The sequence below is a fragment of the Peromyscus leucopus genome, chromosome 11, assembly GCF_004664715.2.
Source record: "Peromyscus leucopus breed LL Stock chromosome 11, UCI_PerLeu_2.1, whole genome shotgun sequence".
In the NCBI taxonomy this organism is placed as follows: domain Eukaryota; kingdom Metazoa; phylum Chordata; class Mammalia; order Rodentia; family Cricetidae; genus Peromyscus; species Peromyscus leucopus.
The window spans coordinates 20,473,808-20,500,280 of record NC_051072.1 but is presented as its reverse complement, the minus strand read 5'-3'; the positions used below and the strand labels follow the sequence as shown (position 1 = coordinate 20,500,280).

Below are 26,473 nucleotides of genomic sequence, written 5' to 3'. Positions count from 1 at the left end.
AGTGGGAAGAAGTGACCAGGAATTTGAGCCAGCCAGATCCAGATGTCAACAGATGTTAGAGGTGCGCTGCACTGAGGCTGTCCAGATCCTGTGTGTAGCCATGGAAGAGTGCAGCTAGCCAAGGGCTCTTGCCTCTGCTCCTCTTCCCAGTGTAGCTGATAAGAAGGTAATAGCACATTTAAAAAGAAACCTGGTATTGCTCATTGCACAATCATGAGGCAAAGTCAAGTAGTAAGCAGTGTTTATTTTTTGAAAATTACTTAAAAAAATTGTTTACAGAGATGTGGATTTACATAACTTGGCGACAACATTTTTTAAATGTACAGGCCATTTCATATTATTGCACTTACTCTTCAATATATAAGGCATTTTATTTTACATAAATAAAGAATACTGTATAATGTACAACAGGTGTGGTGCCGATTAAGTCGACCATACAATGCAATATGTGTGGGAGGGTGGAAATGAAACCCAACCTACTTGAGCCGTTTTCTCACAACTACGGTTTATGTCAGGACACGTTTTACCCTCATTGCTTACTGTGAATGACTGACCACTTGAAAGAAAAAAGGGTTCCAACAACACCATTAGTGTTCACTGCAGGAAGTGTGGGGCTTCATTAGACTAATTAGCAGTACTGATCATGCCTTGAACACTGAAGACAAATAAATAGCTTTCTACCTCAGGGTCGACGGTAAGCTAGCGTTTGCTTCATCCCTTACATTCCCACTGTTAGCCAGGAAGACTTTCTGGAAAGGTCTAGTCCCAATGCCTGGTGACCCAATGTAGTGTGGTAAGCCAGAGGTCGTCCTTGTATTCTTTAGCTAGGAGCTTTGGGAACACTCAGAAAGAGACCACCCCATTGGCCCAGAAAGTCCTATCTGGTCAGAAAGGACTGGATTTTTCTTACTAACAGACATGACTGTAAAGGAGTGGAGGCCAAACCAAAAACAAAAAAAAAAGTTTTCGTGCTGACTTCAAATGATCATTGAGTAAGAAGGCAGAAACTGACCCCAGAGACGAACAACAACGTAGCATGCACCTTGCACTTATAGACTCCTACTGTAACTGTAATGAAAAGTAGATGCTAAATCAGGCTTTTCTAGCTGACTCCCGGACTGTAGTTTTCTTTGTGTAACCTGCTGAAAAGGAGCCAGTTTGTTCTGTGCCCATCTGAGGACCCTCTTTGGGTTTACTCTACAGAAGGCCAGCAAAGATGGGCTCAGGAAAAATGTACAGAGGCAACAGCAAGCACCTCGGTGATGCCTCCCTAGCCCCGGCTGGGGGTTCAAGAAACAGAATCGTAGCATCATGCATGTGGGATTGACAAATGCAGTTTCCATCCAAACCCTCAAGACCCAACACTGGGTGGCACCACCTGAGGATTGGGTGGTAAACACTGGATAGTCCTTTTCCTTGAGAGGGACTCACCCTGTTTTTCCATTTTCCTCCTTGCGTGGTAAGTGAAGCTGGTGAGGCTTTGGGATTTAAGAAAGTAAGGGCCAGTGCAAAGGGAAAAAGCCAGCTTTGTGAGGAAGGAGGACTCCGGAGAGAGAGGCTCCAAGCAGCCAGACAGCTTTCATAAGCAACGTGAGTCAGAATGGTCTGTGGGGCCCTGGTTTTGGCAAGAGGAAGAATTTGCAAAATGGTAAAAACCAAAATAGCAAAAAGTTGAGCCGCTGCAGAGCTCTGTCAGGGAAGAAAGCTGGACTACAAACTCCATGCTTCTTCAGGTCTGGTGGGGGGAAAGGAGAAAAACCATCAAGGAAATCTCCCCAAGAGGACTCTTGGAAGCTCCTCCTCAGTTTGGACCACAGAATGCCTACGCTTGCAACTGAAGGGTTTATCTCTCAAAATTGCCTTTGAGGTGGTGGTGCATGTGTGTGGGAACAGAAACATGCTGACGGTTTTGTCTGCTCTTGGGTTGACCAGTCTTGTATTCAAACATACACTCAAGTTTGAGAACCAGATGCAAGGTGCTTTCAGGCTAGACCTTCCTCCTCCCGCGCAGGGAGGCTCACAACTATTTATTGCAATTCATCAGAACTGTCGCTCTGTAGCAGCCTTATGACCTACACTCTCAGAAACACAAAATGATCGGAACTTCCTAGTCCACATCATACATTACGTTCATTAAAAAATAGCACTTTTTAACATTGTCATCTTTTTCACTGTTGCGTAATTCCTGAGCTCTGCCTAACAACTAGGTCATAAATTCATTTTCTTTAAGTCTCTCTCTTTTTTTTTTCAGGGTAACATACACAGACCCATAACTCTGCCTTCCACTGTAGGTACATACCTAAAAGCACTGTGTCATTGACTTACAAAATTATATAAATCTACATTCATACATCATTTTAGCTGGGGCATTTGTGTTACCCTTCTGGTCCCTACTCACCAGGACTGATGCTGGGGAGTGGTAAGAGGGGAGGGATGCAAAGGTGTAGCCAGGTGGTCCAGAAGAAGAGCAGAGCTCTTGATATCACGGCAAATGTAAGGGGGCGGGGCGGGGCGGGGCGGGGGCGGGGCAGGCACTGAACGAAATGACACTCCCCAGCCTTGGCGGTCCCGGAAGGAGGTTTCCGGAGTCCAGGCTTCATGTCAAGTACAATCGGGGACATCTGTAGAAGCTGTTGGTTGAGTCAAGAACCCATCATTAAAAGAAGTCATTCTGATTGGTTAAAAGAAGTAAATCTGGGGGAGGAGATCGTTGCTAAAACTCACGAATTCCTGTGCTTTCTAATCACTAGCTGCACAGGCCCTTCGGGAACGGACTTCATAATATTCCAGGCATCAAAGTGCACCAGCCCAACCAAAGGTTTCCCATTGATAGCGAGGATTTCATCGCCAGCTTCTATTGTCCCAGCTTGTTCCGCTGCGCCACCTGTCAGAACAAATGCCGAAGAAACTTGTAGCGCCTGCATCCTTAAAAAAGGTAACTGAAGATTTAAGTGGTAAATACGATGTTCCTATAGTCTTAGGAGAGGAAGCTTCATTTTTTTTTTTTTTTTGAGAGAGAGTCTCACTATAAGTTAAACAATACAAAGGAACTGTAGAGCACGTCCCTCCCCATATAAACAAGCCCACAACTCATAAAGGGAAGATAATGTATTTATTCAAATGGAGCATCCAGACTAAAAAACCACAAATCACCTTTTTTTGCTACCAGACAACCGCCATCATGGGTCACATGCAGGTTCCAGGGAAGGGCCTGTCTCAGAGGGTTCTGCTCTACTCCAGTGCATCCCCACCCGGCTGACGTTGATGTCTAACTACGTGAAGGAACAGATTTACGAACTGGCCAAGAAGGTCACAAATTGGTGTGATCCTGAGGGACTTAGGATGCTGCACAAATCCTTAAATCCAAAAGACTTGCCTTTGTTCTTCCCTAGGGGTGTCTACCCTTTAATTAAGAAAGTATTTCTTGATCACGAGCATCTTGAGGCACAGGATAAGGATGCTAACTTCTGCCTGATTTGGATAGAGAGTAGCATTTACTATAAGACTAAGTGTGTCCTCCCACTCAAATATGAATCATTCCCAGCCTCTGGGATACTGGCATAAAGTCTTATGTCCTCAAACAGTAAAATCACTAAACTAAAAACAAACAAACCAGTTAACGCAGAGTTGGTCAAAGGAAACCAGGCACTAAATAAAGCGCCAACATCCAACAAGCTCGGGATTAACCAGGAGCCCCGGAGCTGTCTGGCTCTGGGCACTGGTTGTTGGTCACCCGTTCATCGGGTCATGGGGACTGTGGGGTAGCTTAACCCATGGCTCGCCTCCACGCAGAGCAGCCCACACGCCTGTGTTACTGCTGTGTGGAGGTTCGAGCCCATTCACGGGCTTCCAAGAGACGAGCTTAAACTCCATTTCCTCCCGCTATGGACAGACCTAAATCATTCTGCGGAAGAAATGGCAGTGTTCAGAGAGAAAACTTCTGAAGGAAGAGGAACGATGGACTTCCTCAGATACCTCAGATCTCAAAAGACTGAGCAGATGTACATTTCTGAAAGCTCCTTTAGGTCTTTAGAGCTGGCAGATGGTTCAGTGGGTAAAGGTGACAGACTGGGAAAGTTGTGCCCTGGCCTCCGTGAGCACCACACACGTGATAATAAAGATGTTACTAAAAGGTTCTGGAGAGATGGCTGAGCAGGTAAGATGCCGCTGATGCTCTGCAGAGGCCGTAAGTTCAGACGACTACTTCCCAGCGCCCATGTCTGGTGGCTTTAAAACCACTAATGACTGGAGCTTCAGGGGTTCCAACTTCATCTGCTGGCCTCTCTGCACTTGTATGGTGCACACGTGTGTACAAACACACACACACACACACACACACACACACACACACACACACACACACACACCACACCCTTCAGTGCCTTGTCTGGAGCTGGTACTCAGGAAGGGACCTGAGATGATGGGAATCCAGGAGGTAGGTGTATATAACGCTATCTCACTTTGGTTTAAGGCACAGACGGAATGTAATGATCAATTTCAGGTCGCTGGTGGAAGTTTCAGAAGGCGGGAAAGCCAGAGATGGTTTTAAAGATGGGGAGGTCCAAGATGAAGATGCCAGCAGATGTGGTCCCTAATGACTGTGCCTGGGCTAATGGGCTCTCAGTGTGAGTTCAGCTGGCATCAGATGGCCTCACACATCTTGCCTTCTTCCTCTGGGAGCTGTTCCTTGAGAGTACTCCTACAGTTGACCGGCTTCATGCTTCCCTGTTTGGTCTCTGTTCTACCTCTGTCAGTGGATGAGTGTGTATGTGTGTGTGTGTGTGTGTGTGTGTGTGTGTGTGGTCCTCCAGCCCAGCACTGCTAAGCCTCGTAGTACATAGAACAGGGCTGACTCCAGATTCACGCTTGTTTTCTGTGTGGGGCCTGTCTCGGATGCTATTGGGAGCTGTCAAGCAAGCTGTCTTGCTTCTGGTTCCCTGTCGGGGCACAAGCCCCAGTCCTTCCCATCACTAGATGCCTACGTCTGGCAGCCCACTGAACCAGGAGGTGCTCGGCTCCTGCCCTTGGTGAACTTGTAAGCTCCAGCTCTGATTGCACATTTCTGAGCCACACAGGGCGGCAGCTCACCACTAGGGGCTTCGTTTCCACTTTCCACGGAAATTTGATTTTGTTTTCAGACAGGGTCTTGCTATGTAGTCCCGGCTGGCCTAGAACTCCCTGTCTGTAGTCCAGGCTGGCCTCAGACTTACTACAGCGCCCTCTGTCTCCTGAGTGCTGGGACTGCGGGCGTGAGCCACTGTGTCCAGCCGGAGATGGTTTACAACTGTTCTAAGATGGGAGGAATTTACTGCTCACGTGTGTTTGGCCATGGCTGAGAACAGAACTAGAACAAAACCTGACAGGTTCAGGGGAAGGAGCAGGCATGGCCGTGGTGTGGGAAGGTGGGTCTCTCAGAGATGGTCCTGTGACTGGATGATGACGGAAGTTCTGTATCCACGGAGAAATTCTAGAAAGGAGCAGCCCAACAACTTGGGCCAGCATTCCCTGCTTAATGTTGTCCTGTGGCGTCTGTGGGCTGCACAGACTGGCAGTTTTGGCCTTCTGCCTCTCTTCCCTATATTATTATTATTATTATTATTATTATTATTATTATTATTGACAGGGTTTCTCTGTGTAGCCTTGGCCGTCCTGGGACTCTCTCTGTAGTCTAGGTTGGCCTCGAACTCAGAGATTCGCAGGTGTGTGTTCATATTAATACTTTGTGTCTGGAGTGGAGAGAGGTTTCAGCGTAGATATGTAATTACAGAAGGAGATCACAAGTTCAGAAACTTGACCAAATTAGATCAGGGAGGCAGAGGCAGGTGGATCTCTGAGTTCCAGGCCAGCCAGGGCCTACATAGTGAGACCCTTTCTGTCTGGGGAAAAAAAAGCAAATACATACATCTTAAGGTAGGAACAACCAAGCCGGGCGGTGGTGGCGCACGCCTTTAATCCCAGCACTCGGGAGGCAGAGCCAGGCGGATCTCTGTGAGTTCGAGGCCAGCCTGGACTACCAAGTGAGTCCCAGGAAAGGCGCAAAGCTACACAGAGAAACCCTGTCTCGAAAAACCAAAAAAAAAAAAAAAAAAAAAAAAAAAGGTAGGAACAACCAACCTCATGACTTGATAGCTTACTTATATCTAACTATAAATGAGTTTCTGGTCTATTTGTAAGTATTTATATGCTGATGTCAGCCATACAGTTATATAATTTCTGATTGTTTAGAATGAATGCAAGTGTGAGGGCCAGAGTTTAGATTTCCAGAACTCACATAAGAGCCAAGCACGTGTGCAAATAAATCACCTGTAATCCCAGCAATCTGGAGACAGATCTCAACGGGCAAGCACAGGGCTGAGTCCGAGGTCCTGTCTCAGTCAATAAAGTGGAAAGCAATGGAGGAGGATACCTGATACCAGCTTTGGGCCTTCACGTGTGCACACACAAGCATGCATATACATATGCATACCATACACACGTGTGCACACACAAAGACAACAACCTAGAAACAAAAAGCAGATCCCCCCCAGCCCAAACGATTTCCCAAGATCATAAAATGAAAATTTCAAGTTCACGAAAAAACCGTTCAACACTGTTTATCTCCCTTTTTTTTTTTTTTTTTTTTTTTTGCAGCCTAGTATTTGAAGTCACTGGAAATCTTGGTTGATATTAGGTGCTCTTACCTGACGATAGTGCTTACCCTGGTGCCTCCCTGGACCTTGGGAGTTTTAATACGTGCAAAAGACAACTCCATGTCATAGAGCAGTAAACGCACCACAGATGAGAGCCCACTCCCTATGGTGTGACACCTTGCACAGCCTTGATGCAGGGGGAGGGGCTTGAACCTGCCTCTACTGAATGTACCAGGCCCTGCTGACTCCCCATGGGAGGCCTTACCTTGGGGGGGCGTTTGGGGGGTTAGGGGCAAGGCGGGAGGAGAGAGGGGAGGGGGAATCTGTAGTTGATATGGAAAATGAATAGAAAATATCTTAATAGAAAAAAAAAAGCATCAGAGACATTAGGGTCAGCTCAGTTCCTATACAGAGGGGTGGGTTTTCATGGAGCTGTGCTTACCTTTGTACACCCTCTTAATTACCAGGGGCCCGTCTCCAGACACGGATGATTTGCCTCCGTCCAGACTCAGTCCCAGCCCGGCTGAGGTTTTCAGCACTTCAACACACAGAGCATCGTGAGCAGCTCCGTTTCTTCCTGCAGCAAGAACGTTTGTCATGATAAAGATAACAGGCCGTTCCACATGCCACCCGTCCAGTGCCCCCCAAACGCACTGCCTGGGGTACCACGGACTCTGGTCACCCCTGAGTCTTGTCGGCTGGGAACTGTTTACAATCTTTGATCCCAGCGTCAGGGTTGAGCCCCCTGACTGGCTGTGCCCTGCTGGACCCACATCCTCTGCTTTCTGTGGATTCCTGCAAGAGCAGAGAATGTTTTCTCTCCCGGGCCGAAATGCCCAGGGGACACTGCTCTCGTCGAGCCTCACATTCTGGTAGCACACATCCCGGTGAGGATGGAAGTCCCTACTCAGTGAATCAAATTCGATTTCCTGCCAACCGTGGCTGCCATAGCAACAGAATGTCACCATCTGCTATTGGAAGCGGAGGCATTGAAGTGCCCAGCTCATGAGAGACTGTCATAATTCATTGGGAAGCTCCCTGGAGCCGGGTGGGGCTTCCTTCCTTGCCCTGTGCCCTTCGAGCTTCCATGAGAGGAAACCCTGTGTCCCTGGGGCATGGTTGCCTCCCTCACACTGGCGTCCTTCATTGGCATCTGGCTCTTGTCGGGGGAGAGGTGTTTCCATGGTGATATCAGCTCTGTGGCTTGTTTGGAAAGGCCAGGCTGGGGACTGAATAGGAATTGTACACTCGCCTTTTAGTTCCTGTAAGTCTGTACTACGGAGCTGAGTGGAAAGGTGTGCTTAGCTGCTTGGAAGGCAAGAGAGGAACCACGAATGAATGAAACTGCCTACCTAATACAATCCTTAGGACTACAGTCAGACCCACATCACTGCCAGTTCCTAATACAGTCCTTAGGACTACAGTCAGACCCACATCACTGCCAGTTCCTAATACAGTCCTTAGGACTACAGTCAGACCCACATCACTGCCAGTTCCTAATACAGTCCTTAGGACTACAGTCAGACCCACATCACTGCCAGTTCCTAATACAGTCCTTAGGACTACAGTCAGACCCACATCACTGCCAGTTCCTTATTGCAGTTTAGAGCCAGTCCGCATGGTCTAATTTGCTAAATACTGGGAGTGATATATATATTTGTGGTTTTGAGACAGGGTCTCTCTATGTAGCAGTCTTGGTTATCCTGGAACTTCCTCTGCAGACCAGGCTGGCCTGGCCAGAGATTTACCTACCTCTGCCTTCTAAGTACTGAGATTTATGGCATGCGCCACTATGAGTGGTATAATTTTTTTTTTTTTTGTTTTTTTGTTTTTTTTGTTTTTCAAGACAGGGTTTCTCTGTGTAGCTTTGCACCTTTTCTGGAACTCACTTGGTAGCCCAGGCTGGCCTCGAACTCACAGAGATCCGCCTGGCTCTGCCTCCCGAGTGCTGGGATTAAAGGCGTGCGCCACCATCGCCCAGCCTGTGGTATAATTTTTTAATGGTATAATTTTAAAAGGGGGAAAGGAGCCAGGCGGCAGTGGCGCATGCCTTTAATCCCAGCACTCGGAAGGCAGAGGCAGACGGATCGGATCGCTGAGTTCAAAGCCACATGGTCTACACAGAGAAACCCTCTCGAAAAAACAAAAGAATGTGTGTGTGTGTGGGGGGGTAGGCTTTCACAGTGGTCACCAACTGGGGCTCTCTCCTGCAATCCCCTGACTGCATTGTAGTGTACTCATGCCTGGTCCCCACTCCCCAGAACTTTTGGTTCAGTTGAGCAGGGGCATTCCTGGTCATCGGGGTTTAACAGCTGTCCAGGTGCCTCCACTGTACAGACGGGCCCACATCAGAGAGATGGCTGCCTGTCAGTCTGGAAGGAGGTCGCAACGGAATACGGAAGAGCGGTAAGCGGAAGCCCTCAAAGTGCTGCAGAGTCTGGTTCAGGCCAGATGCACAGACTGTGTACAGGAATCTTGCATTGAAACGACAGCGGGGACTCCCGAATGCGGCTCACATTCTGGAAGCCATCACGATTGAGCGCTCAGTGTTTCCATGGACAAGCTGAGTTCCCACTGAATAATACACCAAGCCATTTAGATGGTGCCTGCCTGGACAGAGGTGAGCATGACCATGGCTGATGACTGGGGTGTCTCCCTAGACTGGGAAGGACCACAGCTATGAAGGTGACCTCACAGGACAAGAAGATTGAGGACACTGTGCTCTGCAGAGGCACCTGGACAAAAGAGTTTCTGTGTATCTAACAGAATCAAACTCAGCATTTTCAGAAAAGCCTTTATGGCTAGCTCAGGCCACATCTATGCCAAACTGAGCAGAGGCATTTGGCCACTCTTGACTGTCAGGATGGATGCTAAGAAGAAACAAAGGCCCGCCTGCCTTGAACTGGGGACTATCTGCCCTCCAGACGGACAGCAGGAGAGGATGCTGAGGGAGTCGGCAGGGCTTGTCTGAGGCGTGGGACAGAACTAGTGTGGAACTTGGTGTGGACGGTGCAAGGAAAGTCTATTCTGAGCCAGTGTGGACGGTACAAGGGGAGGCCATTCTGAACCCCTCCTAAACCCTTGGCACATAAAGACTGCAGTCTCTACTTGCAAACACAGAAACATGTTTACCCCTTTATCTCCTTATAGTCTGCTGAAAACAGGAGACAGTGCCAGCTGGTGTTTCTCAAGGAGACAGCGTGTTCAGAAATCTCTCCTTCAACACTGAATCCCCTGTTGTAAGGGCTCTTTTATTCACTCGCCTATTTTATCTTGCTAGTCCAGTCTAGTCGGCTTTATCAGGCAGCTGCTCACGCCCTGCTCACTATCAGTGGATGACTTACCAGCCCCAGGCTCCAGCGGCAAGGTCTTTCTGGGGAGTGGACCCTTTCCATGGGCAGAGGGAGGCTCCTGCCTGAGGGCGGGCCTGGGATATGCATTCCCTTTCCTGATGATCACGAGGGCCTGTTTGTGCAGCTGTGCCTGGTGCAGAACTTTCACGACCTCGCTGTGGGCTAAACCAGCCAAGGAAGTGCCGTTGATGGAGAGAAGGAAATCCCCTCGGCTCACAGTCCCTTCCTGAGAAGCCACACCCTGAGAAAACACCCTGTGGACCTAGGACGGAAAGGGAAAGAGAACAAATCCATTCACAACCCCGGCAACCGAGAGTGAGAGAGGAGCAGCAAATCTATGGTGAAGGGGCTTCCTCATGCTAACTTTCAGGGCCGAATTACAAATCGCCACCACAGCAGCATCTACCCATATTCCCATGGGGCAACAGGCATAGAGACAGATAAGACGCGGGCTTGCCCAGTAAAAATGGCCTCAAGGTCGCCAAGTGATACAGAATGTTACTGTTACGCACTTGACTTTCATTTCTAGTGCTTAAACATAAATGACTACACTATAGATAACCGTGCTGACATACATTGCATTCGGCCTGTACACATGTTAGCTATGTGTAAAAACACCAATCTTTGACAGTGGCAACACTGTGTGCCATTCTCTCATGCTCCCGTTTTCATGTTGGTGAAAGGGACCAAAACTCAGTGATCTGATTGGAATTTGTGTCCTGATCAAATTCTGCGGCTTATGGCGGAACCCCGAGAGTCTTGTAACGCGACCTCTTACCATGACTGATTTTGGTTCCACGTCTGACCCTCCTGCCACACTGAATCCCAGACCTGAGCCTTCTTTTTTATTCAAGACTATGAAGCAAGTGTCTTCTTTATTCTAGTGAAGAAAAACAAGACCGTTTACTGTGTATTCCTTGTACCCAGAGTGAGAAACTTTGATCTAAGTCTCATGAAGGAGGTGCTTGACACGGTCTCCATTTAACCCGGAAATGGGAAAGGAGCCCCCAGCTTAGCCTTCTTATATCTGTCCCAGGTGAGCTTATGTGCAAGGTTTTGAGGATCCACCCTGCAGCTGTGGAACCCGGGAAACATGAATGAGGATGGAGGCAGGAGCTTTCCTAGGTCTCCAAGTCTTCAAGCCATTTAAGGAAGATTGCTGCCTCCCTAGATTTGACCACATTACACTGCTCTGTTGCATAGGGAATTCTTCATGCCACACTTCTCTAAGTCTATTAGTTTTATATAGTATTATTTTGAGGTAGGGTCCATGTAGCCCAGGCTGGCCTCAAAACTTGTTATGTTCCCAAAGGTGATTGTTTACTTCTGATCTTTTTTGAAAATTGGAAATAGATTTTTAAATATGGAATATTTTGATTATAGTATGATCTTGTTTCCATCTTCCAAGGACTAGGATTGCAATGTGCCACCATATTGTGGAATATCCCTTTACAATGAGTGAATATCTGTCACTGTAATTGGCTTAATAAAAAAGCTAAATGTCCAGTATCTAATCAGGATTTTCAGGGCAGAAGGGGAGAAGGGTAGAGTCAGGAGGAGATGCCTGGAGACACAGAGTGAGCAAGATGGGAAGTAGGTAGATGAGGTAAATGAGCCTCAGGGTAGCATGGATTAACAGAAATGGATTGATTTAAATTATAAGAGATAGCTAAAAAGCCTAAGCTATCGGCCGAGCATTTATAATTAATATTAAGTCTCTGTGTGGTTATTTGGGAGCTGGCTGGCAGGACAGAGCTGACTGCTGGAATACAAAGAAAGTCTGTCTACAACATACCTGGTTGCATGTGATCCTGGAGATCAAACCCAGGCCATTGTGCATGCTAGGCAGGCACTCTACCAATTGCGCTAAACTCCCTAAGTCCACAATTATTAGCAAACCTGGGTTTCAACAACAAAAAGATAAATGCCAAGAGGCAAGCAAGATAAAGGCACACTGCATCCATGTTTTAGACACCAATGTTCCCATATTTGGGTTATTGAATTTCAGGTGCAATTGATTAACCAGCAGTCATAAAACAAGGTAGGTGAAAATTGTCACCCATACAAGATTAGAATATTATTAGTGTTCTAGGGTTAAATAACGTTAGACTGTCTTGCTTCAAACATCAGTCAAGAGATACCTTGAGACAGATTACATATAAGTAGGCTAAGTATTCTGAAATTTGAATTTTAGACATGATTCATTAACATTTGAAGACTCTACAATGCTTGGTTTTTCATCAATGGCTTCAAGATGTTCTCAGGCATACCAATACAAGAGAAAGCTACCAACAACCTTTAAGGATTGGGTGAAAGGGAGCAGAAAACCATTTATGGGTTCAGTTGATCAGGAAATCTGATGGAAGAGTGTTTAGTTCTATTGTAAGTCATGAAGACTTGGGCATCTTCAACCACCCAGACCAGTGGATAGAAAGGTGACCTTGGCCTCTAGGTTTTCTAAACAAACACAGAAGCACAAGGCTTAGTGAATGATAATCTTTGCACAGTTTCTGGAAGGTAGTCTGATGCTGGGATACAGATGCTCTTCAATGTCCGTTCTTCCTAGAACAGGGACAGTATTTTAAGCAGAAGCATTTGGGTAAACAAGTATACTAGCAGCTGATGCTCAGGGCACATTTTGCCTGAGAAACTTGGGACAGCATTGAGAAGCCAGATGAACAGCGCCCTCCCTCCAAAGCTTGGGTGTGTGGTAGCCAGAAAAGCAGGCTGAAGTTTGGCCTCAGTCATCTTTCCTGGTACAACAGAAGGCCACAGGACATTGGTTTGTGCAGTTCGGTTTGAGTGCCTGCATACCACACTCTCTGTGAGAAAAGCACAAGGAGCAGGAAAAGGCGAGCTCTGCCTTCTCTTCTGACCTCAGCTGAAATCAAAGGAGGGACAGGGGAAGAAAACTACGTTTTGATGGAAGCAGGAATGGTCCTCGACACCAAACTGTACACTTGTTCTGGGGGTCAGACCCACGGCCGGGCCTGGCATTCGGTCTACACCGACGCCACTGCTTTGCTTCTGCCTTCCGAGAATGCATCTCATGTCTGGGTCTGGTTGAGGCTTTCCTGTGTCCTTGTACATTTGATCTGTTATGACACCTTTGGAGTCAAGAAGGCCTGGCAAGAATGAGACGATGTCTCAGAGTGAGACTGTGGCCCTGTCACACATGCCTGGCATCGAAGGAGGTGGCAAGCTGATGAATAGTCCCTTTCACTCAAAGTGAAAGAATTCGCTTCCACTAAGGCTCTTGACTGTACGGACCTGAACCAAGTAGGTTGACATCGGAATGGAGTGGGAACTAAGCTATTTATCACCCCTGTGCCCACCCACCCCCAATCTCCTCACCATCCTGGCCCATTAGATGGTAAGACTGCATCTTAACTGAGAAGTCCCAGATGATACCAGGTGTGTGAGTAATTGCTGTAATAATGTTTGCAGATGACATGAGTCACCCAGTATGTTATCAGCCATTCCTGTTTGCCTTTTTCTCTACAAATACTCATCTGTCGAGGTTCATTTTCTTACTACCCCAAGAAGCATTCTAGATGGGAACTCACGTTCTCTTTGGTGACTGTTCACGGTCACATACGGTTCATTTAAATTCTTTGTCTTTGTCCTGTTAACCTGGGGGTTAGCAGCTCTTCCTTAAATCAACTTCAGGGCACAAGTGGGTCTCTAACAGTGTGAGCCTCTTACCAGCAGGTGGCTCCCCTTACTAGTCTATGTCCACACTGCAAAGGACAGAGGTACCCGGTCATTGAGCATTTCCTCTGGTGGTGAGCAGTTGCTGCAGGGGACTTGACATTTCCCATCGCAGCAAGGTCCAGCCCCTCCAGGTAGTGGCAGACAGACCAGCACCCGCCCCCATCCACCAGTGCTCCTGCCGCTGACGCTGCCGCTGACGCCGCCGCCGCATCCCTGGATTTTGTGTGTCCGCTCACCTCTGATTTGTTGTGTGTCCACTCACCTCTGATTGTGCCTTCGCTTCCTGAATGAGAGTGGAAATGGTAGATTTTGACCCCACTAATGACAAAATGGCCTGTAATTTCTGCTGGTCCCCCGCTGAGGCAAGAAGTTGATCCAAACTAAGTGAAAAATACATTTGAAGAAGGTTAGCTATATATATAAAAAAAGGAACCTCGCCATTTCCTAAGGACTCATCTGTGGGTGTTTTCTGACCTTCCAGCCTCCTGTTGGGGGTAACTCCCCCTCCAGAGTCACCATAGAATCCTGCATGAATATCCTTCACTGACAGTGGGGGATGTGAGTTTGGGGATCCCTCTAGGATATTAAGGGACCAGCGCCAGAGTTTAGCAGACAACTTCTGATATGTTTACTCCAAACGTTCAGTTTCCCACTTAACTCCAGCCGCTTTTAGAGATCCAGAGAGTCCCTGAGGCACAGCCTGCTGGTCCCCCACCTCCCTTGCTTGGTATCATGTCCATGTCCTCAGATCCACACATTAGCAGGCAAATGTGGCTTCCGGGGCTTTTTATGCTTCCAGGACTGATACTGAATGCAATGTGGCTGGGTGGTGGTGGGGCACGCCTTTAATCCCAGCACTCAGGAGGCAGGGGCAGACAGATCTCTGTGCACTTGAGGCCATCCTGGTCTACAGAGCGAGTGAGGACAGCCAGAGCTGTTACATAGAGAAACCCATTTTCGAAAAACAAAAACAACCACCACCACCACCACCCCCCAAAAAAAGAAAGAATAGAATAGAAAAGAACAAAGAAAATGCAGTGTGGTCTGGACTGGATCCTGGAATAGAAAAGAACATTGGTGGAATCGATCCAGCCGAAGCTGAAGTCTATGGCTTTGCATATGGTTGGTTGTGGAGGGTTAAAACCTTATTTCTCACTAATGGACTAAGGTTGTGTAAGATGTTGATTAGGAAGAGCTGGGGAGATATAGCATGGGGACGCCCCTTATTACTTTTGCATCTTTTTTTTATAAACCTAAAAGTATTCTCAGTGGAAGCAGGCCGGTTCACGTAAGAGGGGAGGGTACTCACCTCACCGACCAGCTTCTTCCGGAAGGCAGGGCCCGCACATCATCCCCTTCCTTGGCTCCAGCGGATACTGCAGGCTCACTGGCTGGAGAGCTGTTTCCTCCTGGGTAGACTCTGGTCCTTCCATTCGTAGGACATGGAAGGGAGCCTGCTCCGTCAAGGCCTGGATGGCCTCGAGCTGGGGAGCCGGCTGGAGACGGAGCCGGGGAACCGGGTGACCTTCTGGGGATGATTTCCAGCTGGGTTCTGAAGAGCACGGTGCCTGGACCGGCAGAGTAGTCCTCCCCACCACACAGCTTGTCCAGGTCGGGCATGCTCAAGGCTCGCAGCTCCTGGAGCTTGGATCGGGACACAGGGGAAGGCTGGGCGTGGCGCACCGAGGACTTGTTCCTCTTCGCGGGTGAGGCTGGGGTCAGGGTGGGGGTGGGAATCCCCACGGGGACAAGTGATTTCTTTGGGTCTGAACTGGGGCCCTTGTTGCTCGGCTCTGGTGGACTCTGCCTGGAGACAGTCAGCGTCACGCTGGACGGGGACTTGGTCATCTGCGGGAGAAGGCTGCTGGCTTCGCTCTGGCTTTCACTGCAGGAACTCAGGCTTCTTCTCAGGGACCTGGCTGTCGTCACATCGCTGGGGTGGCTGAGGCTCCCTGAAGGGATGCTGCCAGATGACCGTCTGCTAATGGGAGGCTTGGAGTTCACAGCTAAGAATGGGGATGTTGTCGACTTGGCTGCAGGCCGGTCAGAATTGGCCAGGTTCTCAAAAGACTTGATCCTCTGCTTCACAGAGAAAAACGAGGTAGATTCATGGGGCCAATTCTGCTCATGGTAGTAATGTCTCCTGGCGGCTTTGACTTTGTCTGGGATGGGGCAGCTCTCTGTCTCAGGGGCGGCACCCCCATCCCTGCCATCCGTGGGCGGCAGGTTCTTTGACGTTTCCAGCAGAGGCTTCACACTGTACATACCCTGTCCATTCGTCATGCCTTTGGCTGTCTTGGCCTCAGAGAGACTGACACTCGTCCCAGGGACCTGGGGGTCCTGAGGCGAGAGACTTGGGCTGTGTGGGGGAGGACCTTCTCGTCCAAAGTGGCTTGAGAACTGAGCTGGCATGGAGTAAGTCCTGGTGGCTGGCCTGGGTGTGAAGTAGGGCTGCTCCTCTCCCCCAGGGCCTATGGGTACACCATTCTTGGGCACCCCTAGGGAGGCTGGCATCTGGCTCGATCGGCCCTGGGAGGAATCTGGCGTTTTAGCAGGCAGCTGCGGGGAGGAGGCTGGGTTGGCCATGCCGAAGGACCAGCGCATTTCCCGCTCCACCTGGGAGGTGTGTGAGGGGGCAGGGGGTGGGTGTTTTGGGGATGATCCTGCCGACTGCCGGGGGCTGATTCCACTCTTTTCCTGACAGCCGCTCTGGGTCAAGAACCCTCCCTGTCTGTCACCGTTAGGTGGCTTGTCACCACATGCATTCTTTGGCATTCTTTCAGAAGGAATATCAACTATTTTCAGCGGGTTCATCTTTTCGAGGGCATCGTTAGTGATTTTTTCACTTCCTTTCTCACCGATCCCCCGGGGCTGGGCTGCTTCTGACACCACCACGTCCACGTCCACGTCCACGTGGCTGGGCGTGAGCTGCTTGCTCTGTCTGACCCCCGCCAAGGCCACGCTGCTCCTTGGTGCTGTGGGACTGGCTGACCCAGAGTCACCCCGGGGCACCTTGCCCTCTGCTCCACACCCAGGGGACCTGGCGGTGGTTGGACGGCTTGTGTCAGATTCCGGGGAGACAGCCATGTGGAACCTACCACTTGCACTTTGCTCAGGGAGAGTCCTGGGGGAGGTCAGGGGTAAAGTCAAGGTTCGGATGCTGGTGTCTGATGCCGAGGTCCGCGGTGACCCAGAGGCAGCCAGGGGTGGCTTGCCCTCAGATATGCCCTGGGGCGGCTTGGGGGTATCCACAGGCGTGTTGTTTGGCTCTTCTTGGTCGGCTCTGTGGAGCTGGTGTGATGCCGCCTTGGAAAGCATTTTATGGGAGGCCTGAGGGGAAATCAAGGTCTTCCTGTGATCGGTCCCACTAACCTTCTCAGAGCTGGCCACAGGGGCCTCAGGACCCACCTTGCTTTTACCATTCAGTTTCTTCAGCTTAGGGCCGTACTTGGGTTTCTGACAGTTACTTAGTGTTTCCACTGGGCTTTTCTCGGGCAGGTCTTTGTTTTCCGGACTCTTGTGCAGCGGAGGAGGACTCTTAGGCACAGCCACCCCCTTGCTGTGGCTGGTGCAGCCCGGACCTGTCGCCGGCCTCGATGACTGTTCCTTCTCGGATTTGCTTTGTGAATGTGTCCCCTGGCTGTTTTTATTTATGTCTTTAAACCAGGCCATGATGGGCTTCCTGGAGGTGGTTTTTGGTTTCTGTAGTAAGTCATCCAGGTTGCGATTCTCGGCGATGTGTAGGTTTGCCAAGACAGCTTCTCCATTCTTGGGGCCCTCGGCACCCAGGGTGTACACACTGTGCATCACGCCAGCAGCAACTGCTTCTTGGTTTGGGGCTCCCCCATCCAGCAGGTCACATTCCAAGCCATTTACCATGGTTGGGTTCCTCAGCGCAGATGGCAGGTTGTGACCACGGCTGGTCGTTTCAGAAGACTGGCTGTCTCCCACGAGTGAGCTCTTGCTGGTGGGGGCCATGGTTTCTTCTGTGCTTAAGGACCCGTGGCTCTGTGAAGCATTTACGCCCACCGGCGTCTCGTGCTCCTGAGAGCTCACATCCGGGAAGGACAATGGCTGGGAAGAGCTTGGGATGGCAGTGTGGGAGGCGCCGGGCAAGAAGCAGGCTTTTTCACAGGAGTCTCCCACCGGCTCCCTCAGAGCACTGTGCTGGAGTGGTAGAACTCGACGGAGTGCCGCCTGGGCAGGGGGATGACGGGCAGTCGCCGGGGTGGCAGGGCAACCACCCGTGGAGCAAATTTCTATCTGTTCATCCTCGGACTCACTAGTCCCTGCCTTAGGAGAGGACCCACGAGAATGGGGAGGTGACCAGCTCTTCTCGGCAGCTGCTTGCGAGACTTCGGCAAGAGACTCAGGGTCCGAAGATGAGTCTTCGGCGTCACCATACATGGATAAGAGAGACGGCTCTGTGCTGTCCCCCGGGCCCGACAGGGAGATACTGGCTTCATGGAAATTGCTAAAATTTCTGGAGTAGTTGTTCAAAAAGTTCTTGTTCACAGCAAAATGTTTATCAGGATGGACGGAATCCAAAACAGAAGGCTGGGGGGCCCACTGTGGGGGCGGGGGTGAGCCCGTGCCCCCAGTCTTCGCTGGGGAGGATGTCTGGTCCCTCCTGACGGACTGAGCAGGGTGGGAACTGCCATCCCCAGCCCCTTCCGGTGGCTGGTCCTTAAAAATGCCTGGGTGAGACCTGCGCTCTGCTTTCTGAGAAGACTGTGACCTGGCCTCAGAGGCTGCCCTGATGAAGGTGTCAATGTCTGTCACAGGGCTCTCTCTGCTCCCTGACGGGGTCCTGTCATTGGCCACTGGCAGAGAGGGGCTGGCATCAGACGTCTTCCCAGACACGCAAGCTGTACCTTCAAGCTGAGCACCATCCTTGAAGCTTTTAGGTGGGCAGCGTCCCCTTGTTCCCAAGGCCTCGGTGGGCCCTCGGCTCCTTTCTTGGGACGTAAGGGAGACATGAGGGATGGCCGTAGCTGGTCTTGCTCCTGTGCTCACGGGGACAGCTGCCCTCTTGGTGTTGGGAGAGCTGTCCCCAGGGGCAGCCCGAGTCCTGCTGAAGTCAGGAGGGGCCAAGGCCTTGTCCCTGGGACCAGCCGTGTTCTGCTCTCTGGCTGGTTTCACTTTAGATATGCCCTGGGACTCAGGCTCCGTGGTCCTGGGAGACACAGGCTGGCCGACTTGCTGCTCTGTGACTGTGGAGGTCTCGTCGCCGTCAGGGTGAGCTTCCCTGTTCTTCCCTGGGGAAGGGTGAGCTGAGGAGCCGTCCCATCCTGTATAGGGTGGTAGAGGAGGATGAAAAGGGAAGGGTAAGCAAACAGAAACCCTCTAGGGTTCTAAAGAAGTATAAATAACCTCAGTGTTGTTTCTCGGACATTCCACAGCCTACATATATCACCTTCTGGTTTTTCTGGTTTTTGTCTTTCAAATTGCAGAGTGCTCAAAGCTAACAGCCACCACCCTGCTTTAATGGTCTTAAAATACCTCGGACAAACAGGAAGCATGGACAGTTAAACGTGCCCATTTCTCTGCTTTCAGACAGGAGACACCAGAAATCCCCTGCTTGGATCTCTTGACCCGAGCACCTCTGCCGGCAGAGGCTCTGGGAAGAGAGATGCCGTTGGTCTCACTCCTTAGACTAGACTGGGCAGAGCCGTCCTGCCCTGTCCTGTCCCTGCAAGTGTCTGATCACGAGTGACTTTAGCCTCAGACGGCACCAACAGTCGAACATCCAAACCCCAGAGGCTTACTTTTTCCATTCGCTTTTTGTGATGGTCTCTCTGTACAGCCCCGTTGACCCCCGTGACTCAGCCTCCAAGACAGGCCTGTGCCCGCACACTTAGCCAGAAGGCTTGTTTTTTTTAGCACAGGCGACGGCGCTCAGGGGAATGGCAGAATGTTCCAGGTGGGGTCCCCCACTGACATGGAGCTCCAGCTCTGCCTTTGACGTGACTTGGAGAAGCGGGAGATTGAAACGCCAGGAAAACCCCAGCAAGTGGAGGGAGCCTGAGAGGGGCCCAGGAGGGATAGTTTGGTCCAAGCGGTGAGGAGGACAACAGGTCAAAAGCAGAGAGGCACAGGAAGCTCTGAGGTGCAGGGACAGGGAGCGGAGGGGGAAGCCATGTCCCTGAGCGGCTCTGAGAGCCACTCTGTCCTGGAGGTGTCCCCTCGGAGAGCCTTGCGAGCGCACTCTCCTGGGCTAATCTCCCTTTGACATGTATCATCTTGAGGTGGGGGAACAGGCTCAGACCCATGAGAAGTCTTGGCCTGAGAAGTGTTACCCGAAATGTTAAGTTCCTCTCATATCTCCCCTATGAAATCAATTGTTCTTTTGGTTATTTGAGACAGGGTTTGTCTGTGTAGCGCTGGCTGTCCTAGAACTCTCTCTGTAGACCAGGCTGGCCTTGAACTCAGAGATCCTCCAATCTCAGCCTCCAGAGTGCTGGGATTAAAGGCATGTGCCACCACTGCCCGGCTATCAGTTGGTTTTTGGGACAAAGTCTGGTTCAGATTGGCCTTGAACTTGCTGTGTAGCCAAGGGCAACCTTGAACTTCTGGTCTTGTCACTCCCCCCCCTCTGAAATGCTGAGAGTACAGGTCTGCACCTCTGTGCCCAGTTTATGTGGCACGGGGGTTGGGGATGTGTGTGTCAGACCCAGGGCCTTGCACATGCTAGGCAAGCTCCTCTCCCAACCAAATCAGCGCCATACGAATGACTGGATTTAACTACAGTGCTTCTTTTCCTTTTTGGTGGTACTAAGCATTTGAACCTAGCAAGCTCTCCACCACTCTCTTTTCTTTAAGACATGGTCTCACTATGTAGCCTTGGCTAGCCAGGCTAGCCTTACACTCAAGAGATCTGTTTGTGTCTCCTGAGCGCTGGGATTAAATCTTGGAAACACTGATGTAGCTAGCCCAGTCTCTCTTAAAATTTTTTTTTTAAAAATTAGCCAGGTGGTGGTGGCACACACCTTTAACCCTAGCACTCGGGAGGCAGGTGGATCTCTGTGAGTTTGAGGCTAGCCTGGTCTACAGAGTGAGTTCCAGGACAGGCTCCAAAGCTACACAGAGAAACCCAGTCTTGAAAAAACAAAAACAAAAATTTAAAAATGACATCTATTTATTGTGTGTGTGTGTGTGTGTGTGTGTGTGTGTGTGTGTGTGTGTACTATGGTGCACACGTGCAGGTCAGAGAACAGCTTGCAGGCGCTGCTTCTCTTCTACCATGGAAGTCCCGGGGATTGAACTCAGGTCGTCAGCTTTGCACCATCCATACCTGTGCCTGTGAACTCTTAAGTATAATGTCCTTACTTCTGCTGACACCAAATACAGGGGAAAGCAGCGATGTGACAAGAGGAAGTGACTCAAAGGCGTGTGTGTGTGTGTGTGTGTGTGTGTGTGTGTGTGTGTGTGTATGTAGAGGGTGGTTCAGAGGACAACTTGGGGGATGCTCACCTTTCACTATGTGGGCTCAGGGATCTAACCCACAAGCCATGTCTCTGGCTGTAAAAGGCCATGTGACAGTTTCAGATTTGCTTACTAAACATTCCCTAACAGGTAATTTTTTTATGCAGTTTTTGTTGGTGAGCTGAGTGTGTATCGTCAGATGCTTTTGTTTATTTTGAGACGGGTTCTCATGTATGCCAGGCTAACCTTGAACTCACTACATATCAGAAGATGACCCTGAATTCCTGAGCCTCCTTTCCAGTGTTCAAATTCCCGAAGTGTAAGCCACCACAACCAACCCGTGTGATGCTGGGGATCCAAGCCGAGGCTTCACGCACCCACAAAAGCACTCCACCAACTCAGCCCCAGCCCCAGCCCCTCATTTTATTTGAGGGAGATGACATTATCCGGAGGCAACCCTTGGACTGCCTTTCAAAATAAGGCTTCATTTGGAAGCCCCCCCAAATGTCCACTGAAGGGCCCATCCCCAGCGTGGAGGTCTTCTGGGATGAGGGCGTGGCTTCCCCCCAGAGCAGGCTCGGTCACCAGGGCTCAGCCGGACCTGCCATGCCACACCTGTCATGCAGGAGCCCTGCTGACGTGGTAGCTGCTTGAACATCGCTTTCTGTGGGCATCTGAGGCTAAGAAGTGTGTTAGGTACCACACTGAGAAGAGAAACAGCACATGACTCTGACTGATACCGAACCTGTTGTTCACACAACAGGACCAAGAGGACACACAGAAGGGCAGCAATGGAGATTTCCTGGGGGGGGGGGGCTCTGGCAACTTGAAAATTTCCTTCTCTGTTGGGTCAAAAACTCCTAATTTCCTTAATAAAGACAACAGCATTTCATTATGGGGCTAGCAACAAATCCAGTGTCTACACTCACTACATCTCTTCTTGCTTTTCTCACAGCAGCTGAGGTGAGCCCTTGGAGGGTTTCGCCCCTGCTCCTGGTTTTAAGAGTGGCCAACTAAGAGACCCAGTCACTGTCTGGGCTGTAGGTCAGCCCTCACGGCCAGCAGAGCTATAGTCGGGTCCTGCATACAACGACAAATCAGTCTTTCTTTTTTGAAAACCATCTCAGGAAAATTGTGTGTGGCTGTACATAACTTACTGAATACATGCTAGGCATATACATTCTGTTTTTGTTGTTATTTTTTCAAGACAGGGTTTCTATGTATAATAGTCCTGGCTGTCCTGGATCTCGCTCTGTAGACCAGGCTGGCCTCGAACTCACAGAGATGCACTTGCCTCTGCCTCCCGAGTGCTGGGATTAAAGGTGTGCGCCACCACCGCCTGGTGGCATGTACATTCTTATGTGACTTTTTCCTTAGGAAAAATCACATATGCTCATACACATAATGCATACTGTTTTACTGGACAGTGCTTTGAACAGTACACACCGACAAACCTCTCAGATGCCTCAGAGTCGCGAGGCCGGCAACTGAGGATTAGCGTGACTTGCTGGGAGTTGCTGCTGCTTTTGTAGCTTGGGTTTGAACCTGGCCTGGGTATGATGTCCACGTGCTTCTTGCCTTGTATCATTTTTTAGACATGTTCTAAGAATCAGGACTTCAAACACTTAGTTATTTTTTATGTGTGTGTATGTGTGGGCCCCTGGTGCCGTGGCTCATGTGTGGAGGTCAGAGGACATTCTGTAAGGAGTCAGCCCCTCCTACCATATGGGTCCCAGGGGTTGAATCCAAATCTTCAGGCTTGGCAGCAAGCATCTTTACCTGCCGAGCCATCTCATGGGCCCAAAAATCAGATTTTTTTTTTTAAGGTAAAGAGTTCCTTCTTTTATCAATTATGTGTTTTGGGATCTTTCCTTTAAAAAAAAAGTTAAGATTTTTTTTTTTTTTTTTGGTTTTTTCGAGACAGGGTTTCTCTGCGTAGTTTTGCGCCTTTCCTGGAGCTCACTTGGTAGCCCAGGCTGGCCTCGAACTCACAGAGATCCGCCTGGCTCTGCCTCCCGAGTGCTGGGATTAAAGGCATGCGCCACCACCGCCCAGCAAAGTTAAGATTTTTTTAAGAATGTTTTTCCTGTACATTGGAAAGCAGTTAAGCTATTTATGATAAAATTAGAAGGAAGAAGGGCCATGCCTAACAGTCAAGGTCTCTGCTGGCCCCTTTAACTGAAAAAGAGAATGGAAACACCACAAAAAAGACAGACAGAAGCCCTAAAAATTATAGGAATCATTTAATTTAATATGCGGGTCAGACACTTCAGGTATACCTCCAAAGCCCTAGAGGGCGCCAGAGCATTACACACCAACTCTCTCAGGCTCCTTGCATTGAGAACTCAATGACAACCAGCACAGTACATTTCCAGGTGACTTATATGTTAATTAAATATAGCACATGTATTGTTACATATTAAACATCATCAGTTCCTGGGACTTGTATTTACTGGGTGCTCCTTTCTCTAAAGCTTATTACTTGGTGGGAATTCCAGAGAGGACAGACAAACACCTGCAGAGGGCTGGAAGCACAGACGGAACAGAGGGAGAAGTACCAGGGAACACAGAACAGATGTCCTTTTTTTGGCCCTGGGGCTGGGAGACTAAATGCCTCTCTGGTCCAAAGAGCTTGCCCGTCTAAACACCTCCTCAAGGCACAAACCCCTCAGGACTAGGAAAATTAGCCTGTCTAGAATAATTCCTTGAGTGGATAGATTTTCTGCACAGTTTCAAATTAGGAGGAGATTGGTTTTGGTGATAAAAGAAAGTAATCTTTTGCTTCTTCAATTTGGAGGGCAATGTAGGATCCCAGGAGAAGGTCCGGACAGTTGTTCTACAGATCGTGAACTCTTAGGATGTACATGGACACTGACTGGTCTCAAATGAAGGCTATTTTGAAAGGTGACATCCGGAACCGCCTCCATGGACCTTCATCTTCCACAAATGGAACCCCATTTAAGTTAATATGCTTAGCAGTAAAGTCAAATTGCTAATGAAAATTGTCCTTTTAACATTTATTCAATAGCGAGTGATTGTGAACTGAACCTGCAAGATGGAGCAGAAACCATGGTAATGGACTCATCACTGACTAAGAGAGGAGGAGCTACTGAGTGCTTTGGGGGTCTGCATTTTTTTCTGTGAGTAGTCAACAGTGGGTAGGTAGAAGGTAGGTGTGGTGGTGTGTGCCTGGGATTCATGCACCCAGGACTGACTGCACAGTGCGCTCACAAGTTCCAGGCCAGCACAGGCAATAAAATGAGACTTTGTCACAAAAAAATACATGAGGTGGATATTCTACACTTCCAAATTTTAAATCTGGAGGACATCCCTGAACTGGCGAGATGGCTCCTGTGGGTAGAGTCACCTGCTGTCTGCCTTCAGACCTGAGTTCAATCCCCAGGAGAGAACTGGCTATGGGAAATTGTCCTGTGACCTTGGCATGAGCACGCACACACACACACACACACACACACACACACACACACACACACACATCTACACATCTACACACACATACACACACACAAAGTAAATAAAACGTAATAAAAATTTTATGGGACTGCATTGATTGGCAAGGGAGCTATCCAATTTTTCTATTACCACAGACCACCAACACTTCAGTGGCTATCAGTCCATTACAGTAATTACCAGCCACTAGAAGCTTCCCCTTCCACTGAGGAAGCAGGGACGTCACTTAATTCAGCTTGACTTAAAAAAAAAAAAAGAATCTCAAGATGTAGGTGGCTGTGATTTCTGCTGCCACGCTGTCAGTCCGTCTCTCGTCATGCTTAGGTAGTTTTCCCTACATTATTATTTATTTACTTCTTACTTTTCCTTGTGGAGGTTTTTAAGCCATTTCTCAGTGCACTTGATCTCGTACAAGTAGACTATGGAGATTCTGATGTGGAGGGGAATCCATTCCTTATGTCTCATCTGTGTCCCAAAGTGAAGACCAAACATGGATTCACTCAACGTGGAATACACATGAGGGTGTGGGGGCCAGGAGGGGGGGTTAGGCACAGTGATCAAGGACAGCAATTCCATGAGGTCAACATCTAAATATTGATTTCCGTCATCAGTTTTTCTTCCCTCCTCAAAATCATCTTCTTGCAATACTTATCCCTGACTCTCAATGGCACCAACAATAACACAGTCTTACCAGTCTCAGGGTGTGGCTCACACTCTGGTGCAGCTCCCTGCAGGCTCTCTGTGGGGAGTCCAGTGTTTGGGTGGCATGGGGTACGGGCTGGTCCACAGTTGGTGGGGACATATCTGTCCCCCGGGGTGGGATTTCCCCAAAGTTCCTGGCACAATGAGAAGCAGAAGCCACGTTAATAGCTTTCCAGGGTTTCTGCATCCTAAGACAGTAGAGGAAGAGCGGTGTGGGAGCGGGCACCTAAGTCAGCATCGTCAGGAGAGGAAGAGCAGTGTGGGAGCGGGCACCTAAGTCAGCATCGTCAGGAGAGGAAGAGCAGTGTGGGAGTGGACACCTAAGTCAGCATCGTCAGGAGAGGAAGAGCAGTGTGGGAGCGGGCACCTAAGTCAGCATCGTCAGGAGAGGAAGATCAGTGTGGGAGCGGGCACCTAAGTCAGCATCAGGAAGATCAGTGTGGGAGCGGGCACCTAAGTCAGCATCGTCAGGAGAGGAAGAGCAGTGTGGGAGCGGGCACCTAAGTCAGCATCATCAGGAGAGGAAGAGTGGTGTGGGAACGGGTACCTAAGTCAGCTTCGTCAGGAGGGGAAGAGCGGTGTGGGAGCGGGCACCTAAGTCAGCATCATCAGGAGAGGAAGAGCAGGCCGGGAGCTGGTAGATCCAGGCTCTGGCTTCTCATCCCTAAGCCTCAGGTTTTTCAACTTCCAAATGGGGATAAAAAGACTTGCCAAATCTCAGAAGTTTTAAAGAAAAGATGGTGAAATGAGAATAGCGATAGACAGCAGGTAAGGTTTATATGGGTGGGAGGCACCGCCTAACATTTTGTAAGGATAGCCAAGACTGTAAAATCAATTCCTCAGTTTGATGGTGAGGGAGAGGGCAAATCGGGAGAATTGAAACCCGCGTGTGATATTCCTAGATTTCCCTTAGGCCAAGGGTCAACGACTTTATCTTCTTTTCTTCTATGGAATACTCGGCATAAAAACAAATTTAAAACTCACTAAAAAGCCCAATCATATTTACTCGAAATTAATCCACTGAGTTGGTGCATCATAAAGTGGCCCAAAGGTGGCGGGGGGTGGGGTGGGGTGGGGGGGGCTGTGAGGTGTAACATGTCTTTCACAACTCTTGTTAAACTCATCTCGTAAGTGTCCGTCATCCGCTAAGGAAGGCCCAGTGTCTAGCTCGGTTTCCGT

At 49.4% G+C, this 26,473-nt stretch overlaps 1 protein-coding gene across 4 annotated transcripts in view; it reads right to left on the bottom strand.

Moving 5' to 3' along the window:
• Window positions 1-224: 224 nt before the first annotated feature.
• Pdzd2 (PDZ domain containing 2) overlaps window positions 225-26,473 on the bottom strand; it is a 381,914-nt gene continuing 355,665 nt past the window's right edge. For all 4 annotated transcript variants that reach the window (XM_028884407.2, XM_028884405.2, XM_037209380.1 and 1 more), the window contains 7 exons: window positions 25,284-25,428; window positions 15,006-18,987; window positions 13,959-14,076; window positions 10,761-10,862; window positions 9,974-10,244; window positions 7,072-7,206; window positions 225-2,884 (listed from right to left, as the gene is read on the bottom strand). In XM_028884407.2, coding sequence (XP_028740240.1) covers window positions 2,721-2,884; window positions 7,072-7,206; window positions 9,974-10,244; window positions 10,761-10,862; window positions 13,959-14,076; window positions 15,006-18,987; window positions 25,284-25,428 — 4,917 coding nt within the window. In that variant the 3' untranslated portion in view covers window positions 225-2,720. The remainder of the gene's footprint in view (window positions 2,885-7,071; window positions 7,207-9,973; window positions 10,245-10,760; window positions 10,863-13,958; window positions 14,077-15,005; window positions 18,988-25,283; window positions 25,429-26,473) is intronic.